At 42.3% G+C, this 21123-nt stretch overlaps 1 protein-coding gene across 4 annotated transcripts in view; it reads left to right on the top strand.

Moving 5' to 3' along the window:
* The first annotated feature begins 1277 nt into the window (after positions 1-1277).
* Positions 1278-21123, top strand: part of TMEM267 (transmembrane protein 267) — a 125417-nt gene continuing 105571 nt past the window's right edge. Inside the window, exons 1-4 of one of the 4 annotated variants that reach the window (XM_053408931.1) lie at positions 1334-1355; positions 4633-4758; positions 5518-5905; positions 7631-8880. In XM_053408931.1, the coding sequence (XP_053264906.1) occupies positions 5582-5905; positions 7631-7966 (660 nt within the window). In that variant the 5' untranslated portion in view covers positions 1334-1355; positions 4633-4758; positions 5518-5581 and the 3' untranslated portion in view covers positions 7967-8880. Of the gene's footprint in view, positions 1356-3966; positions 4759-5517; positions 5906-7630; positions 8881-21123 lie in introns of those variants that run through there. The other 3 variants (XM_053408932.1, XM_053408933.1, XM_053408930.1) reach the window with 3 other exon arrangements.

Genomic DNA, 21123 nt, shown 5'->3' with positions numbered 1-21123 from the left:
AGAGTTGTTCTGAGTCACTGACTTTATAGATAATCAAAGGCAGGATTATAAATTAAGGATATTGTTAATTTATTAATTTGAGTGTATGTTGTGGGGTTGTTTATATTTTATGGCTTCCTTGTTTCTCTTTGGAGATACGTAGGATAGAAAATTTTAATATAAATGTTTGTGTATATATAATATATGTGTGTGTGTACACAAACTATGGTTTGTTATAAAAGGCCAGAGATGAGAGGATTTTGTTATAATGCCAAATGTAATTGCACTGTATAATCCTGTACTGAATTAACAGTTAAGAATTAGTTATTTCCTACATGCTTGAAAATCACTGGCTTTGAAATTTCAGCTGTCATATTTTATAACATTTTATTCTGATATTTGAAGTCTTTTGGTAGAGGTGGGAGAAGATCTATACCACTGTTTCTGTTTATGGATGTTTGAATAAAGCCATGCAGGTCAATTAAGTGAGGCGTAATATTTAACCAAGTCTTCTAGTAAGTTGGCTGTTTTTCAGATAAAGTTACAATGAAATTTCATCGTCAGCTTTTGGGGGAAAAAATACTTTCCACAGCAAATAAAAATTTCACCCTTTTATTGTTCCTGTATATGTATGTTGTTGTTGTTTAGTCGTTTAGTCGTGTCCGACTCTTCGTGATCCCATGGACCAGAGCACGCGAGGCACCTCTGTCCTCCACTACCTCCCGCAGTTTGGTCAAACTCATGCTGGTAACCTCGAAAACACTATCCAACCATCTCGTCCTCTGTCGCCCCCTTCTCCTTGTGCCCTCCATCTTTCCCAGCATCAGTGTCAGACACTGATGCTGTATATGTATAGTCTCAAAATAATAATTGGACCAATTCAAATTTTATAGCTGTAAAAGTACCCCTCCCACGCCCTCAAAAAGGTGGTGCCAATAAAACCTTGGAAAATTAAATTGCTGAACACCGTGTACCCTGCCCAGTGGAACAACCCAGTTCCCATATCTCCCTTTTTAATTTGCTTACAGGAGGTACAGAGGAGATTTGGAGCATCTGCTCTACCACTCATATGGAAACCCCTGCATGCCACTCACCCCCCCCCCTACACACATTTGCGTTCAGGAAGAGGAAGAGCCGCTCTCGTTAATTGCCCTGCTTGTAGCATAGACGACATTTTAACCCTATCTCTAGAGCCCCCGCTTGACTGCGAAGCGAGAGTAAGGAACGCGCCGTCGCTAAGGCGGGTGGGCGGCGCTCCTGCCGCTCTCCCAGGATGCCCCGCGCGCGCGAGAGAGAGAGAGAGAGAGAGAGAGAGAGAGGCGCCGGTGGGCGGGGCGGCGCATGCGCAGCCACCCATTCTGGCGCTGCTGAGGGAGGTGAGCATGCGAGAGGGTCGCTCGGCGGGGCTGAGGGGGCGGTTGGAGGCCGGCGGGGGTTGGCTGTGGGGAGGAAGGGAGCGGGGGCAGCTCTCGAGGGCGGCGGAGGGAAGGGATGGAGCGGGTCGCCCGGGTTGCGCCTAGCCGGTTCCTCGCCGTCGCCACTCGGTGCGGCGTCCCGAGGGAGAGCTTTCAGCCCCAGCGCGGTGGGCAGAAGCTCGACAGGGGCGGCTTCGCCTGCCCTTGGAAAGTACGGGGAAGGCGACAGGGGCAGACAGAACCGCAGAACTGGAAGGGGCCGCGAGGGTCATCTAGCCCAGCCCACCGTGGGGCTCGAACCCACGATCCAGATATTAAGAGTCTCATGCTGTACCAACTGAGCTAACCCAGGCTATCGACACTCTATTGAGCCGCTCTGAGACCTCTGGGTATAGGGAGGTATATAAATTCAATAAGTAATAATACGGTAAATTGATATATATCCTCTTCTTTTCATCGCAGCCACAAATGACTGCTTTTCCATGCGAGGGTACAGCTTCCCCCGTTGAGTTTCTGCCTGCTGCTTAGGGGGAACAGGTACCCAGTTGTGATGGGGAAAGGGTGTGTGTGTGTGTGTGTGTGTATGTGTGTATATATATATATATATATACACACACACACACACACACACACACACACACACACACATATATACACCCTTTCCCCATCACAACTGGGTACCTGTTCCCCCTATATATATTATGCACACACACACAGCCCCTCAGGGCAAAGGACTGCCCTCTTGTGCTCTGCAAAGCCCCCATTGTGTGCTCATGCTGCTATATACAAGTCTATTAGTATTCTTATTATAAGGTGTAAGGGTGATGATTAGATTAGAAGGGAGTAGAGTGACTCAGACTCACAGTGGTGGCTATGAGAGGTTAAAATCCCAGCTGAGGGGGAGAAGATGAGGGAAGGAAGCGCCTGAGGATGTTCCATGGAGGTATAAGATCTGAGACTAGGCCTTGAAGCAGCCATGGTGAAGGTTAGGGGGGTATTGATAGGCACTAGGATAAAGAGCTGTCCAGGTTTGAGCTGAACTGAAGGGTGGAAATGGAGGCAATAGAAAGTGGAGGTGGGATTTTGAATGTGTTGTCGAAGCAAGGGCAGGAACAAGGTTGGGCTTTGTTGTGTTAGGATTAAAATAGCTCAGAAATCATACACAGCTGGAACGTTTATCTGGTCCCTTTAAGAAGAAAGGAAGGGGGCAGGGGTGGAAAGGATCTCAAACTGCCTTGCAAAGAATGCGACAAAGTCATTACTGATAATTGGCTTGCACATTCGTATATTAGTCATTATAACATAAAATAAAGCAAGAGCCAGTAAGAGATTTCGCTGTTACTTTGCCTCCGACTCTTTCTACTTAATGTCTGAGGTCTTTCCTTCACACCCACTTAGCGGCTACTTTCTTGCCTTCATACTTTTCCACTCCCAGCCTGTCGCTATACTCCATTTTATTCTTACCGCCAGCAGTAGATTCCTTCTCCTTTCACCACATATTTCTTTTAAGCTGGGTTCTTCCGTTAAATTTCCTTTGACTTTAACTTGAATATTTTTCGTTGTTTTTTCGATGTTTTCTGTGCAATCCTTAGTAGCAGTTTCCCAGCTTTTCGGCTGTTGTTGGAGATCCGCCGCTTTTCACACGGAGCCTGAGGCTTCACAACATGGGGTCTATTGCTTCCCTTTCACGCTGCGGCTCCAGCCCTGTTAAACGACAATAACACAGGCGAGCACACACAGCTTCGCTGGGAGTTTGCCCCTCAGAATAATCCTCCTGAGGTTTCGGGGTTCACGGAGCCTTCGTGACCCCTCTGGACCTCCAAGTTGTTCGAGACCCCTCCGGAGAGCAGCCTCGCGCTCCTTGTCTGTGACCGCGGCGTCCCGGAAGTCAGATTTTGTAGTACTTTTCTGCCTTGTTGCCTGATTTATGATTCTTTCATGCATTGGATGAGTGGGTAGTTATTTACAAGCCTGAGCTAGAAAGGGGAGTTGCAGGATCTTGGGTTGGGTCAGTGTTTATTGCTAGTTAGGTAGTCAAAGTAGGTTAGTTCTGAAGTGCTCAACAGAGATCCAAACTAGCTGGTTGATGTTCTACAGACCAATCTTGCTGAAAACAGTGGATTGATAACATAGGCAAGATGAGACAACTTGAAAAATGGGCAGTAGTTCATACTGGATTATTACTGGATAACATATGTCTATAAGGGACGCGGGTGGCGATGTGGGTAAAACCTCAGCGCCTAGGACTTGCCAATCGCATGGTCGGCGGTTCGAATCCCCGCGGCGGGGTGAGCTCCCGTCGTTCGGTCCCAGCTCCTGCCCACCTAGCAGTTCGAAAGCACCCTTAAGTGCAAGTATATAAATAGGTACCGCTTTATAGCGGGAAGGTAAACGGCGTTTCCGTGTGCTGCTCTGGTGCCGGTTCGCCGGAGCAGCTTTATCACGCTGGCCACGTGACCCGGAAGTGTCTGCGGACAGCGCTGGCTCCCGGCCTCTAGAGTGAGATGAGCGCACAACCCTAGAGTCTGTCAAGACTTGCCCGTACGGGCAGGGGTACCTTTACCTTTAACATATGTCTAGACAATATATAAATACGATTCTGATCATCTCTTAGTCGCTAAAATGTATACTAAGGGTGACTTTACATGCAAGATTTTAGATGTATGGATGTGAAGGTTAAAACAGTACATATATTTAGGTCATGTATTATAAAGTACTCTTCTTAGAATAATGCAGATTTGGCTGCCCTCTTCTCCCCAGCCCATATCCCTTGCTAAATTGTGTGCATAGTGGCAAGCCTGTATTTGTTATTATGTATAGTGTGATAGTTCCTTCCTTCCACTCTTAATGTAAGATTTAGGGCAGGAGTGGGCAACCTTTGGCCTACTCTCAGACATTGCTGGACTCTGGTTCCCTTTATCCCAAGCCTATATGGCCCAATGGTCAGGAATACTGGGAGTTGCAGTGTATCTGTAGCTGGAGGGCCATGTGTTGATTTTATGCATCCCTGATTTTATGCATGCAACCTTGTGATACTAACCTCTGTATAGTTCCACTTTCCTGTTCCCTATTGCTACTGCCTGCAAAGTTTAAGCACAGGTGTAACTTAGTCTCCTAACTAACATGGGTAAGTTTGTTTTTCCAGCTTGGGCTTCAAACATCTCTCCTACGGGTATTGCAGTTCTTGGTCTGGTGAAACACTAGTTCCTCACTAATTTATTTTGCTTCCATTCTCCAGCTTTACCTTTTTGTAACTGCTGCAGCTTGAACTCTCTCATGGTGGCTGAGAAAAGGGCATGCCAAAAAGTTCTCCATTACAGAGCTGTGATTATGGAGTTTGTTCATATTCTCATCCAGTGTTCAGGTATTATTTTGAATAAATTCTGTACCCAGTGTCACAACCACTGTAGTACACTTTGGATGTAACATTCAGAAAGTATCTTCCCTGTTTGTGACAAGAACTGGGCAAAGTGAATGTGTTTGGCAAGAAGTAGTAAACTAATTAGAAATCACTAGTTAATTAACAAGCAACATTAATTATGACTCATACATTTATTAACTTAGTGAAGGATGATTTCCTTTGTTGCTAGTGCTGCAAAACTAGCCTGGAACGCCATATGCTGATTTCTCCTTTCCCAGAACAGCAAGGGCTGCAAAGTTATATTTGTCTTTTTGAAGATATTTTTATGAAAAACAAAAAAGAGCACACAGCCGCATGCATTGAGGTGTTTCTTCTGGACCCAGGGCAGGCTTCAGGGTGCAAGGAAGAAGCAAGAATGAAGAAAGCCTATATCAAAGCAGATGTGGCAGATGAGATGGAATAATAGCTAGAACAGATACTAGCTGTGAGCTTTGAAAATGTAGGCAAGCAGAAGGGCAGAGGAGAGGTACTGTGCATAAAAATGAGTGCTGTAAGAAATGCAGGTTTCAACTAGGACACTGGTTGACGTAATATGCACAGATTTAGCTTTGTATGGAACAGTGAACCAGAAAAATGTGTTTACGGAGATTCTTATTTGGCTCTTAGATTTCTGTTCTGTTCTGTGATCTTTCTGCTCATTTAAGGAAACACATTTTTAGTAACTGATAAGTCCTCTCATTAAGCTTTCTCTGATAATTACAGAATGACTGAAGATTTAACAGACAATGGACCGAATGTATCCTGATGGCATTTTGTGCATGGAGACATGTTGCTTGCTATGGCATCTGAGACTGAAAAGGCCCATGCTCTTCTCCAGTCATTCAGCACAGCTTCTGTAATTTCAAGCCTAGGATTGGGGTTTTTCTGCTTTGTAGCAGATAGACTTCTGCAGTTTTCCGTCATTCAGCAGAATGACTGGCTGCGAGCACTGTCTGATAACACTGTGCATGGTGTTGTGGGATTTTGGTCTTGGGCAATAGTGATAGGACTCAAGAAGAAAAGTGACTTTACAGAAGTCATTTTAGCTGGCTTTCTTTCATCTGTCATTGATGTGGATCACTTTGTTCTAGCTGGATCTCTTTCATTACAGGTAAGCAAAACCACAGTTTAATTACCTGGATTTTTAAAAAGAAAACATATATGCATAATTTGAACCAAAACCATTGGAAGTATTTATAATGTTAATTTCATGTTAAAATTTTCCATTTGATTACTTGCTTGTGCTCAGGTTTGAAGGGCAGACTTCAGTGCAAGCCATCCTGATGTGCCATCCCTCTTCTCTTATATGTTTTGGATTTGATGGGGGTGGGAGTTGAATAGCTTTTTATGCTGATTAGTGTCCAGAGCTAGGAGATACTTTGCATTTAATTTTAGGGCGAAACTGTTGGTGGTAAGGAAAAATAGTATAAAGGGAGAATTCCCTGGATGCCAAGGTCCAGGTTTGGTTAAAATACTCTTTGGTGAGATAACCCTAGTAGAGATTTAAAATATGCAGCAAAGTAAAGCATGGAAATAATAGGCTGTAAGACTTTTAAGATTTGCCCTTCTAAACTCCTTCCCCCAGCGTAGAGAAAGACCACACATTTAGTAAGTTAAAAATTGTTTACTTACAAACTCTCCAAATGTCAGGTTCAGGGGCTTTTCTGTACAGCATTCAGAAAAAAGTTGCACAGGCTGTAAAACTTGGGCTTAGTGGTGAAAGTTCCTAAACTGCTGACCCAGACTAATAGCAGCACAACAGCTTTGCCACGGTGACTTGGATTCACTATGGAGGTGTAAATTATCCACCAGGATAAAGAGGTTTGGTTGTGATGCTAGCCTTGTCCAACCAGTGTAACTGTAATTTGGAACTGCTTCAGATCAGAAATATTAAGCATAACATATTTTAGTGTGCCAGTTTAATATTTATAGAATGCATTGGAGGACCACATTGAAATTGCTTTTCTATACCTTTTCCCAGTAGGTGGCACACTTCACAAGAAGTTCATGTGCATGTAGGATTCTTATTTTCAAATTTTATCTTGCTTCCCTCCCCAACTGGCATTTGTCTGAACTAATATGGTAGAATTGTTTTATTTTTAATTGGTTTTCACTTTTATTGTTTATTTAAAGGATTTTTCTCCTGCTCTTCAGCAGAAAAAGACTCCCAGTATGGCTTACAAATGTCTGATAACATTTACTTTTACAATATTATGACATTTACTTTTACTATAATATGCCATGTTTATTAGTTCCATGCACTTTAAGTGCTTGAGCATCCACAAGACCTTATCTGAATATTTTTGTTTGGTTTGGATGAATTAATCAAATGGCTGAAAAGTAAAATGTAGCATAAAAAGTAAACTATTCTCATACATTTTCAAACAGTTTTTTCATTTATATTCCATTTTTCCGACTCACATATGAGTTGCCCAAAGCAGCTTACAACTGCCATCAACTAAGAGCACAATAGTTTTAAAAAGATAATAAGCAACATAGCTTCATTAGTTCCTTTAACCTTAAGAACTGCTTTGCTGAACAGAGGCAAATATCCACATAGTTTAGACTCCAGTCTCTATTGGTGGTCAGAAAACATTCCATGGCTTACAGTGAGAAGGCAACAAACGGAATGGAATATATTACACCAACACATAGAATAACAGGGGACACACAAAGCATGAAATATACAGTATCTGATCATGGAGTCCTTTCTGGGCTATGTGTTGATTTCTCTCAAAATGGAGATAAATGAAGAAGATTCTAGCTGTCAGGAGTCACATAAACTGTTCCTTGTAATTCTGGCTGCCACTGTACACTGTGCTTTTCTTTTCCATAGGCTGCCCTGACTCTCCCACGAAGACCATTCCTTCACTGTTCTACTGTGATCCCTCTTGTGTGTTTGACATTAAAGTTTATTATGCACCTTTTCAAGCTGAAGGATTCCTGGTGCTTTCTTCCCTGGATGCTGTTTATCTCTTGGACTTCGCATCACGTTCGAGATGGAATTCGTCATGGCCTGTGGATCTGCCCATTTGGAAAGACTGCGCCCTTGCCTTACTGGCTTTATGTGGCAATCACGGCATCGTTACCTCATCTCTGTTCTTTTATTATGTATTTAACAGGAACAAGAGAACTGATGGCAACCAAACATGGGATGCGCATTGATGTCTAATGATAATCTAGAATGGTAGTGCTTGCATCACTGAAGTAATTGCCTCATGTTTTCTGAGTTAGGTCTAATGTTGATTCTCTGAAACCACTGCTGCACAAGGTAATGAACATGCCCAAGCAATCTCATTAGCGTTTCCTGCACATTTTTTTATTCCAAAATCACTTAAGTATTTTGTAAAGTATCAGTAATAGCAGCTATTCACTTCCGTGCTCTTCCCTTTGCCAGTCTCACATTTTTGGGGGATATATTGCTTAAAGAAATCTTATCTGTGTACATTTTTAGGTGTTCACTTAAAAAATGGTAATATGTGAGTTGGCCAGCAAAAGTGTAAGCAGGGCAATTGTGTTGAACAGACAGGTTTGTGGGGAATGTTGTGATTTCCTGAGTCTGCCAGCAAATTCCTTTATGCCTTAATGTGAACAGCATGCCATAATATATTTTTTTTGTGGGGGGAATATGGTTTTGCATGCAGCTTTTTTGGTTAGTGCTACCCTGAAAGAAACAAAATGCTGCTAAGGCATAGTTTGTATATATTTTATATCACCACAATCCATTTGGGTGAGTTAAATCATAGCCTCTTCAAGTCTAATTTTATATGTGTTTTATAAACATAGGGCACCAAATGTTATCAGTTGAAATCCTCTACCTTAAAATGGTCTGGGCTCTTGTCCTTCCTAGATGGTTCCAGGATAAGTTCAACTTTAGCTAGATTCCTGAAGGTCAGTGTTTCTGAAATGCTGTAATTTGTTGTCTTATTTTCTTATATTTATTTTAGTGAATGACAGCACCTCTTTGCTTGTACTGTAATAGCATTGTGTTTTGTTTACTACATACTCGTTCATTGTAAGTTAAGAGACTTTAAGCAGCTGGCTTAGGTTGCAATCCTAGGCATGGACAGAGACTCAGTGAGCTTGGTGAGACTTGCTACTAAGTCGAAATTCTTAGGATTGCACTGAAGTAGCCCTTGTGGGGGCCTTTTTCTTAATGAGTTTAGGGACTACTGGTAAATGTGTAGTGTAGAACACTCTTGCAAACTTTGCATGTATGAAAGTGCAGGTTTTATTTCAAAGAAAGTTCTCCATATTAATAGCCAGAACATTTGTATGAAAGCTAATGGTGTAAGTACCAGAAGAGCTATAAGGAATAGCTCTCTCCAGTTTTTTTCGCAGACTCCATCTAGGTCTCTTCATGTTAGTATTAGCTTTCCGGATCCTAGCATCACTCTAGTTGTGGATATTATGGAATTGCCATCAACCTGTTTCCCAATACATCTTCCATTATATTGACATATTCACATCTCCTTTAGGATAGGCACTGCACTGATCCTAAGTTTGAATCTTGAAATCCTGTTAGAGTTGTAGCTGATCCCTAGCACATGGAAGATGCACTTGTCCTTGCTGCTACCTATCCCCATAGTGTTGTTGCTTAATGCGCTGAAGAAGCCCTTAAAAAGTGCTCCTATGGAGGCTAATTGATGCTGGGAAATGGACCTGAAGGCCATAGGATAAATATTGTCCAAATATTTTAAGCTTTCTCCAGACATTTTGGAGACAGCTTCCATCATCGCCTGCTGTTGACTAGGGTTGACAAGAGTTGTAGGCCAAACATCTGGAGAGACATTTGGGAAGGCTGGTTTACAGAATAAACCTCACCCCCTCATCCCAATGTTTCATGAGCCTTACCCAAATTTCAAAGCCTGCTCTTCCATTCTCCCCACTACCCCAAGAAAAGCTCAGTAATATTTATGGGCTTACCTGTGGTCTTCCAGGTGGTGTTGTGCTGCATCTCCCACAATCCTTGACCGTTGGCTATTCTAGCTGGGACTGCTGGAAGTTGAAAACATGAGGCATCTGGAGGGCTACAGGTTAGCCACCACTAATTTGCTGCCATTTATAGTTTGTTTGCTTGTTTAAAAAATGATACCATTTAATAAAATAAAAACTTTAAGCAGTTTACATAAAAACAATAAAAATACAACTTTCAGTAACATTTCCTAAGCATTAGATAAAAACAAAATGCAGCTGTACAGCACAAATCAAACTGAGCAGTGTACAAAACAAAATAAAGATTGAATTGAGAGTCCAGGAAAGCTTGGGTAAACATACAAATTTGTAAGAGACATTTTTAAGAGGGTGGATGTTATCACCAAGTAACAATCAGCGCAACCAGCAGGGTTTACTCGGAAGATAGTAAATAATGACTTGGTCTGTACTGGGGCAGGGAGTAATTTTTGTTTTAGATCTTTAAACGTCAACAACAGAAACTTGGAACTAGTTAACACACTTTAGGTTCATTGCAAAACATCTTACACCTGGTGTGAACAAATGTATTTAGCAGTAGGACAAACGAACACAGACAAGAATTGTTAAGATTTTCTTATCCTTTGGGAATCTCTTCTATAGATTTTTAAAAACTCCAAATACAAACTTATACCAGGGGACCAGACTTGCCAATTAACTGTCATCCTAAAATTTCATGGTTTCTTACAAGTTCTTGAAGAAAGGTCCAGATTATTGAAATTTAACATATACTCAGCAATCAGCTCCTCTTATGACTGATATATCAGCCATGGTTTCAGATGTTTTCCTGGCAGTTGTTTTCTTACCACTGTTCCACTTCCCAGTTATTTGGAGCAAGCTCTGTACTGGTGCACTGTGACTTAAACAGACTGCTATGTCACTTGCCTCTGTGATCTCTATGATCATCTACACAGACAATCAAGCCTAGGTTAGTACTTTGATTCCCTGCATTGGTCAGAGAATCATATTATAGGGTAAAATTTAACATAGTTTTACTCAGAGTAGACCCATTGAAATTACTAAACATGACTAAGGTCCTTTAATTTCATTAGGTCTGCTGTGAGTATAATTTAGTTGGAATACTGCACACAGATAATTGTGCAGATAATGCAAGGGAACTTACTCTAATGCTTTAAGCCATTTTTTTCTGTGTTGAGCAGAAGCCTTATTTGAAGTTGTTTAGCACAGTGCCAAAAATCCTAGTTCAATATTTTTGTTTTAATAAAGAGGTATATATATATTTTTCCTAAAGGAAGTATTTTGGGAATGTGCTGCTTTTCCCAGTAAGGTTAATTGTCGCTGTGTCAAACAGAACAGTGTTCAATTTAGTGACTGAGGTTTTAGAAAGCAATTAGCCACAAAACACTAATTACATGAAAGTTATTATATTTCTCTGATGGCCTTAATAAGAAAATAATCCCCAACCCCACACAAAAATCATACTGTTTTTGTGAGCGTCTTTTTTTACAAAAAATGCATTTCTAAAGATGGATACAATTTTCACATATAAATAAATTGCTATCTATTCATGTTTGGGTGCCTTAAGGTTTTTAGTGCATGCCACACAATTTACTGGCAAGCATTTTGTTCAAGCTTTAGAGCTAAATTGTTTTAGGATTCGGTCCTGCAAACAGTGGCACACAGTTCTAGGAAAATTTATCTGCTGATAAATTGTGTGATTGCAACCTTATGGGGAACTTGTGTGTGTGTGTGATTATGTCTGTGGTTGGCTTCCTGCCTTTGGGATACATCTTTGGTTTTTACAATTTTTGGCATGTTTTTCTGGATGGGAGCACATGGGTTCAATTGCATCAGCCCATGTTTTGTTTCTTTTGCTGTGCATCATTTTTAGACATTGTGTATTGCTATGCAGTGGTTGTGTTATGGAAGCACAGGCATTCATCTTCATAGAAGAAAGATATCTGTTTTATAGAATTGTGGAGTTGGAAGGGGCCACCAGGGTCATCTAGTCCATCCCCCAGCAATGTGGGAATCTTTTTGCCCAATGTGGAGCTCAGACCCACAGCCCTGAGATTATGAGTCTCATGTTCTACTGGCTGAGCTCTCTGGGACACCACCTCCTCATCCCCCCACTATCTATAGTAGGGTTAGGCAAGCCATTTCAATTTTATGGAAGGAGAAGGAAGATGCTGTACACAACCAACTATGGGGAGAAAATTAACAAAGACTTTCCCAGATATAATCATTGTGATAAGGGAAATTCTCACCTATATGACTTCTGTTTCAAATTATGCAGTAACCATGTAAGTTGCAGATAAAAGAATAAAATCCATGCGGATTTGTAGAGAAAATTAGCCTTGTAGAACTCAGCTTGCTATGGATGATTCTTCTCTCCCCTGAAGAGGCATGTCTTAAGGCAGCTGGTGAGTAAAGCAGTGTAAAAATGTAACATGTTACAATGTAGCATTTTAATTGCTTTTGTTTTGAAGTAAGAGTGAGACTGCAAAAAAGTGGCCAATTTTAGGCCAATACAGTAGTTACGTGATTAATGGAAAAAAGAGAAAAGCCGGCCGGTATGGTTATCCCACAGCACAGTTTATGTACGTTCCTTGCTTGCATTAGCATTTTTACAAAACTGTAATAGTACTATCTGCATTTTATGTTAAAATAACCTGCTTTTCAACCAAACTTAACTTCCAAAAGCAGCTTACAACAATTAAAACCAGTCATAAAGTATGACTGCTTAAAAGTATGACTGGGAGGAGGGTTTATTGGGTGTGTATAGCAGTCTCTGTGGGGCCAAGTAGAAGAACTAAGTTAGCTAGTTATGCAAGAAGCACTGTAAGGTTATCACTTTCTGGTCGCTTAGGGACCAGGCTTATCATTTGCAAGACAGATAGAAAATGTTTACTTGAAAATTGCCACTTAACTTGATTTTATGACCCGTACAATATATCAACGGCTCGTATCATATTAATGAAGGACCATTCCATGGAATTAGTCTAGTATACAGCAAGCATGTCACACAATAACCCTGTGAAGCAGTTACTTGAATTTCCCCTGAGTATCTAAAAGTTCAGCTGCTTAAATGGAGTACTACTATGAACTTGGTATGTTCTAAAGGCCAAATTTGGAACTCTAAATCCAGTGATTGTGTTCAAAACTTGTATTAAGAACAACAGAAGTCCTAAAATGCTTTACCTGACTGGGACTGGGTATGTGTTTGTTTTTTAACGTGGTACACAATCCTTTTCACTCCAACTTCTTGTCACCCATAGAATTATTACCTAGCTGATTTTCATTCCTTAAAGCTGCAGGGGGGAGGGGGCTAGAGTGATGTGTTTCCTTTTAATACACTGGTATTGTGTTATCTTCAAAGTATTTTGTGTTGTTTCTGGACCACAACTGTGACTACTACTGTCTGACTGTATCGTTTTCCTAGTTAACACTACTGTGGCATTAAAAATGTTTGACAAAAGGATTCCCATTGCAATTTTTTATCATAACTTATTTTTATTTGTTAAATGCTTGCATAAGTAAACACCGGGAAGTGATACTTCCCTCCACAACGGCCATTGGCATGTTCATACAATTTAGCTTGCCAGATGCTTTACTAGATTTGCATAATTTAAAGTCATGTTTTATCAAAATACCGGTGGCTGTGAAGCATGTGTTAAGAATATATGACTCACTTTGATGGGTTACACCAAACTTCCATCTGTTCCCAAAATTAACAAGCCCGTTGCCATAAGTAACGCTCGCTTAAGTGAGACATGGTGGAGATAGTGGCGCTGTGGTCTAAACCACTGAGCCTAGGGCTTTCCGATCAGAAGGTCAGTGGTTAAATCCCTGCAACAAGGTGAGCTCCTGTTGCTCAATCCCAGCTCCTGCCAACCTAGCAGTTCAAAAGCGTGTCAAAGTGCAAGTAGATAAATAGGTACCACTCTGGTGGGAAGGTAAACAGTGTTTCCGTGTGCTGCTCTGGTTTCACCAGAAGCAGCTTAATCATGCTGGCCACATGACCCAGAAAAACTGTCTGCGGAGAAACATCTGATCCCTCGGCCAGTAAAGTGAGATGAGCGCCGCAACTCCGGAGTCGTTCGCGACTGGACTTAACTGTCAGGGGTCCTTTACCTTTTTTACAAGAGAATGTTTAAAATGGGTGGGCAACTGCAGGCCAAATCTGGCATGCCGTGAGACTCAATTTGGTCCAGAAGGCCATTTCCCCCCAAACTACACCCCATCAAGCCATTGGGCGTAGGGGTAGGTAGAGATATTGCTGAATTTGCTATGGGGCAGTTGCCTATGGGTAACTTGATCACACAGCCAATCCCTGCAGGAAGGCTGGCTGTTGGCTGCTGTCTGCCAGCCTGCTGATCAGATGCACTTTGAAGCACCATTCAGGACTCTCTGCAAGCCCTGTGTGGTGCTTTGAAGTCCTGACAGTCCTCACTGTGATGCCCTGCTAGCGTCAAGGAGACAAGAAACTGACCCATCTACTGCACACACACACACACCATTTTAAGTATCAGCACATCTTGTAAATTGCACGTTTGGAGATTGAGAGTGCACTCCTATATTCACCTGGATCCTTATCAGTGGAACTGTGCAGGGTTGCATGTGTCAGCTGCAGAAGCAAAAATGTGTAAAAGGTAGACTGCTTTGTCAATGCCTGTTCTTGCTATAATCCAAAAGTTAGCAAAAAATGCTTACTAGTCCTCAGGGTTGCAGAGATGTTTGCAAGTGTATTTGGGAAGAGCTTGCTAAAGCACTGGGGAAAGAGAAAGGAGGAGGAGCCCTCTTTTCACAGACGGGATAACAGTAGCAAACTTGTGTTTAAGTTGTGTGCTTAATTGTAACAACTGTTCAGTGGCCGCAGGGCTAGATAACCCTTTTCAGGCTTGAGGGGCATATTCCCTTCTGAGGGTCTTGAGCCAGTTTTGGGCAGGGATGGAGGCAAAAGTAGGCAGAGCAACAAATATGAATTTGTACACACAGGAAAGAGAAGCAGGGCCAGTAAGTAGTGAGTGGGTGGGAGATAAGGGATGGCTGAGGTTCCTCATCCCTGACTTACCTGTTTTGACACCAACTCCCTTGCCTGGAAAAAAAAATAAGCTAATTGCATGGACTTAATATGCTCACTTGGCACAACTTTCTTGCACACAGTGAATTTCTCAAATGGCCTTTGGCACCTGACACAATATAATTGATGTTTGCCTCTGTTCTAAGTGTTTAATCACCCTCAACCTTAGAACACTTGGAAGCTTAAAAGAATTTGGTGCTACCTGCACTGCATATCAGCAGCGCGTACATCATAGCACATATTTGCGTTTTGCTTTGTGAACTTTGGCTTCACTTCCCTGTCAGGTGTGAAATGACTTGAGCAATGATAAAATCCAAGAACCTGCTACTTGTCATTTGTTTATGGCAGGTGCAGGTGTATCAGTGAGTTAAATGCTGCATAAATTTGCATATGAAAGCAATATCCTTTACAGGACTTAATGTCTTTTTAAATGAGAGGAGAGAGGCTGACCTAGGTTTGGGAGAATCTCGTGGGCTGCATGGAGAGGCCAAAGGGGCCACATTTGGCCCATGTTGTTGTTGTTTAGTCGTTTAGTTGTGTCCAACTCTTCGTGACCCCATGGACCATAGCACGCCAAGCACTTCTGTCTTCCACTGCCTCCCGCAGTTTGGTCAGAATTTGGCTCATAGCAACTGGTTTCCAGAGGCAAACTGCCTCTAACAGCAGACATAGAGCATAGCCATTGCAATGAGTAGCCAAGCCCTCCCATTTTTGTTTCCATGAAGCTATCTGCCCTTAACCTTTCTTATTTTGTAGCTTGGGGTGGGGAATTATTGGCCCTCCAGATGTTGCTGAACTGCAACTCCCATCATCTCTGGCCATTGCTCATGGGAGTTGTCAGCAAATTTTGGTGAGCCAAAGGTTCTTCCTCACACCTGCTGTTTAGAATTTTAAAATATATTCATATGAGCTAATAATTTTTTTTCATATAGGTGTAAAGGTTTAAGTTCTTTTATATACGCATATATTTTATAAATGGTTTTATTGTATATTGAATTTAAGAAGTAATTCATAAATAACTTTGATGATGATGATAATTACTAATGATAATGGCTGATGATGGGCTCCCACTTCTTCATCCTAACTGCCTGTAACAGTGCATCCTCGCATACAGTGGTGCCTCGCAAGACGAAAAGAATCCGTTCCGCGAGTCTCTTCGTCTTGCGGTTTTCTCGTCTTGCGAAGCAAGCCCATTAGCAGATTAGCGCTATTAGCGGCTTAGCGGATCAGCTGATAAGCGGCTTAGCGGATCAGCTGTTAAGCGGCTTAGCGGCTTGGGAAAAAGGGGGGGAACCCCGCAGGAACTCGCAAGACATTTTCGTCTTGCGAAGCAAGCCCATAGGAAATTCGTTTTGCGAAGCACCTCCAAAACGGAAAACCCTTTCGTCTAGCGGGTTTTCCGTCTTGCGAGGCATTCGTCTTGTGGGGCACCACTGTAGTATCATTGCCAGCAATGATTGTAAACAGGATAAGGAACAACCCTGATTGGTTCACCTGTGCAGTTCTGTTGGTTCTAAATCCATTTCAGTGGTGCAAATTAGTGCTTGTGATGGTGAGTATAATTGATAGCTGCTCTGTGCTCCCAATGGGAGGAAGTGCAAGATAATAAAAGAAGGACATAAATAAGCTGCAGGTAAGGAGGGCACCTCCAGAGCATCAGAATTTGGGGGGAAGGATTCAAGTGCACAACAGGGAAATTCAGGTTTGCACAGTTGAAGCAAATTATAGCACTTCACCACCCTAATACAGTACTACAAATGCACTTTAAAAAAGAAACAGGCTTCTTGCAGTTAGGAAAGTGATGGGGAAATGCATCGAAAACTTTGGGAGGAATAAATAACAGGAAGACAAAGAAATGCCCTGCAAGCAAAGCAAGACAATTAAGTCATTTGGAGCAGCCTGTGATTTTTTTATCGGGTCCTTTCTTTCTTTCTTTTTTGCTTTCTCCCAAGCCATTTTCTTTCCTCCTCTTTTGGTTTAAGCCTGAGGAAGAATTCTAGAGAACTCAACATTTTGCTCTCTACTTTGTGGCACTTCAGTTAGTCCTAATACAAATATTGCCTGACTGTAGGTTTTGGATTCCCCACCCCCACCCCCCAATGGATGAACATGAGCCTACAATTTTTGTTGCATCACTGTTTATGCTTCAGGACCATTCAAGCACAACCCAAGAGCTCTACTGTGTAAATACTGTGTCGAAAGGTTGGTTTAAGACAATTTCTTCCTGATAATTTCTCTAGGGCCAAAATGGCTGATGGACCCATAGAGGACCTAGTCTGGATTATCTGGCAGATCCAGTTCTACTAGTTTAGCAGCTACCCTGCGTTGTCAAATACTTCACACTTTATTGATGATCATTTACTTAGGCTGCCAGCTGCTTTATAACCATCAACGCTGCCTCCTGTTTACATTTTGTTCCCTCTGAGGATGAACGCCAAGTCAAAGGGTTTGTTTGTTTTTTAAAGTAGCATTTCTTTTTTTGCAGCCTGAAATGTACAGAGGCTGTTTTCTGGGAAGCGTGGTTTTGAAATAAAACACAGAGGCTAATCTGGAGGACATTAGTTCATGCCCAAATCCCATTGAACTGAATAGGAATTGAATGCCCAAGTTATCAAGGCACTATCAAATAAACTTCATAGTAGATGGCTGGGGCTCCCACCCAAAACTGCAGCCGAGTGCAACAATCTGTAGAAGCGACCAGATTGTCTCCATCATGCAAAAGGTGTGATGTCATCACGCTCTGAGATGTCTGCACCCCACAAGTGGTACCCAATAATGGGTGGGGAAACAAAGTACAAGGATACTGGGTTCCATCTTCAGATGCTAAGCCTCCATGAATGGGCAAAGGGTGAAAGCAGGGCTTTGCCCACTAGCCAGGCCACCTAACACCCCATGTAACCTACTAGTTCTCACCCACCCAAACTCTACATGCTCAGACTAACTTTTGAAAGGGGCTTCCTTGCATCTACAGTCTGTTCTACATGCCTGGGAATGCTGAACAATTAAAGTGGTTTTGGTGCTCTTGCACGACAAACCTGCTTCCACATATATATGTATGGGATAACAATTACTAGACATGTTGAATAACCGTCACACAGATAAAAATTGAATGCTCAATGAACTGCTGGTGTCATCTAACCTCTCTGCACATTTAGTGCAAACATTTCAGGATGAATGCTCAGTAAACAGGCCATGCCGAAGTGACCTTTGTTGTCCATTGATCTAATTTCACCACTGAAATGGCAAAGAATGTAGCATTTTCTAAACAATGAAATAATTATGTATATTGCCATTGAATTTATATTTAATAATGATTATGCTTATATATATATCTTCTATATATTTTGGAAACGTGTTGGCTATGCATTTGGACACCTGGTAACCAAATTTTGCATGAGGGTTCCTGAGTTAAAAGAAGCAAGTTTTTGCTCTCCAGATGCCATTTGGAATCTAGATTATGGACAGCACTGATTTTACCACTGATTTCAAAATTGCACTTTCTGTTATTTGGGTTTCTTAGAATTCTTGAGGAATGCTGAGTATAAGGCTGTTAGTTGATTATATTTGTAAAACAAAACGGGGGGGGGGGGGGGAGAGAAATGGCAAAGTGATCCAAGTCACTGCTTCAATATTATTTGGTGCAATTTCAGTTAGTGAGAATCTGGCTTGTTTTTTTACATGCCAGCCGTGGGGCAAATAAGTTGAACAAGAAAGGGGGAGAGTTAGTTATTTCCCCTGCTGTGGTCCTGTTTCCTCATTCTGGATGCTGCTGGCATTTGTTTGCCTGTACTAAGTACAGTATTATGAAATAGCGGGTTGCTGGGATCTTTAGGGGACTTGCTCCTGCCGTTTTGGAGGACAGGTTACAACAAATGGCTGGAATGACTTTAGTTCCTGCATTTCAATCTCAATAAGTGAGCCAGTCCACTGAAAGCTTCGTTTTATGACCCTTTAGGGATTCCCCCCCCCCAAATGAAGCCAGAAACACATTCACGTATCCATCTCGAAGGCTAAGAAGCCAGTTGGAGCAAAGGGACCAACTCAGAGACTCTGCAGGTCTCCCTTCTCTGGCTTATTGATTCTTCTGTTGATCTTGAACCAGGCAGCCCATCTTACAAAGGACTGCTTCCCCCATTCTAGAGCTGACTGCATAGGATCTGCACGCCAAGAGTCTGGGCCAGATCCAAATCCTTCAGATTTCCCTGTTTCCCCAGAAAACCAATAATAATTACAGGTAGGAAGAGCCAGAGCTCTGGTAAAAAGGCACCAAGTTTAAGGTAAAGGACCCCGGACGGTTAAGTCCAGTCAAAGGCGACTATGTGGTTGTGCGCTCATCTCGCTTTCAGGCCAAGGGAGCCAGCATTTGTTCACAGACAGCTTTCTGGGTCATGTGGCCAGCAGGACTAAACCGCTTCTGGCGCAATGGAACACCATGACGGAAACCAGAGCGCACGGAAACACCGTTTACCTTCCTGCCACAGTGGTAACTATTTATCTACTTGCACTGGTGTGCTTTTGAACTGCTAGGTTAGCAGGAGCTGGGACAGAGCAACGGGAGCTCACCCCGTTGCGGGGATTCGAACCGCTGACCTTCTGATCAGCAAGCCCAAGAGGCTCAGTGGTTTAGACCACAGCGCCACCCGCGTCCCTACCACACCAAGTTTAAAGAAACCCTCTGCCTAGTATGTTAATGCCACCACCACTGTGTCAACGACAGGGACCTGTGACACACCTCCACATCCTTCCACAATGAAGCCCTCTGTGAGGTCAAACATTGATTTGATCTTTGGGTTTCAGCATAGCAAAGGTTGCCATAGTTGTCATCTACCAAATGTTGACTCATCTCTGAGTGTGTGTCCCTGTCCCCATGTTTCTTCCCTATGTTGCAACCATACGTATCATAATACGGGCTTTTGTAAGGAGGGGAGGCGTTGGTCAAAAGTGCACACCTCTTGCAACATTTTCATCTTTAGGCAAATAGAAGGACCCTCCCGCTGCTGGAAATGTCATGCATTATGTCACCGAGTGCTACTGCTTTAAACGAGGCTGTCAGGAAAGCCCTTCTCCACAAACACTATGCAATAGAAGGAAAGATCATTATTCCTCCCCATCGCTCTCTCCCCTTTCCCCCCACAACTGCACAATGTGTATGGCAATAGGGTCTCATTCTGAATGTAAACAAAATTTGAAAAAGAAAATGGAGGTGCTATATGTACTTTCCCTTGTTTATTTGCAACACAAGAAAATCTTCAATAAAAACTAATTTTTTAAAAAATGCATAGCGCAGCTAGGGAGTTGTTAAAAGAGACTTGTCAACCTTTTTGGTCCTGTGGGTGCATTGTGTATTTGCAAGTTGAAGAAACGGCTGTGGGCATCACACACACACACACACACCGCTTCTTTTAAGCCTAGTAGGGAAACGGCGTTTCCGTGCACGCTGGCTCCCTCGGCCAGTAAAGCAAGATGAGCGCCGCAACCCCAGAGTCATCTGCGACTGGACTTAACTGTCAGGGGTCCCTTTACCCTTTACCTAGGGAGATGAGAACTTGTGGGTGCTGTGTTGGCAGCCCCTGGATTGAGAATATGAGCTGGAAATTTCCCATTTCATTTAAAATATTATTATTACTATTTTATTTATTAAATTTGTATACCACCCTTCATTCGTAGATCTCAGGGCAGTTCACAGTATAAAAATACAAGATCAAAATACTTAATAAAAACTATAACAAAAACAAAGAACAATTACTCTCCTCTGCCACAAACACATTTACAAGGATATAGGATGTTTGTTGTTGTTGTTTAGTCGTTTAGTCGTGTCCGACTCTTCGTGACCCCCTGGACCAGAGCACGCCAGGCACTCCTGTCTTCCACTGCCTCCCGCAGTTTGGTCAAACTCATGCTAGTAGCTTTGAGAACACTGTCCAACTATCTCGTCCTCTGTCGTTAGGATGTTAGCAGGGGCATACACACACACACACACACACACACACACACACACTGGATGTGAAATTGTTTTTATATGTGGCATTGCTTTGTTTCATATATGTCTTTATTGTTTGGTGTTTTTATTGTTAAATCGCTTTGAGAGGTTTCTGAGAAACCCATTCAGAAATGCAAATAAATTTATTTATCACAGGGCTCTGTGGGGGTCCCTGGAAGGGTAATTTAATGTGGAGAGGAGGAATCCTTCTCTGACAACCCATCCACTGCCTGCTGATTTATTTCTAGTTGGGATTTGAAACCAGAAGCTGGGGGAAAGCCATTTCCATGGGAAAGGAGAGGCAGAGAAAGGAGTCCACACCTTTTCCCCATCC

The sequence above is a fragment of the Podarcis raffonei genome, chromosome 11, assembly GCF_027172205.1.
Source record: "Podarcis raffonei isolate rPodRaf1 chromosome 11, rPodRaf1.pri, whole genome shotgun sequence".
NCBI classification, from domain to species: Eukaryota; Metazoa; Chordata; class Lepidosauria; order Squamata; family Lacertidae; genus Podarcis; species Podarcis raffonei.
Note: the sequence above shows the minus strand (reverse complement) of the source record. Positions and strands in the feature narration are given on the sequence as shown.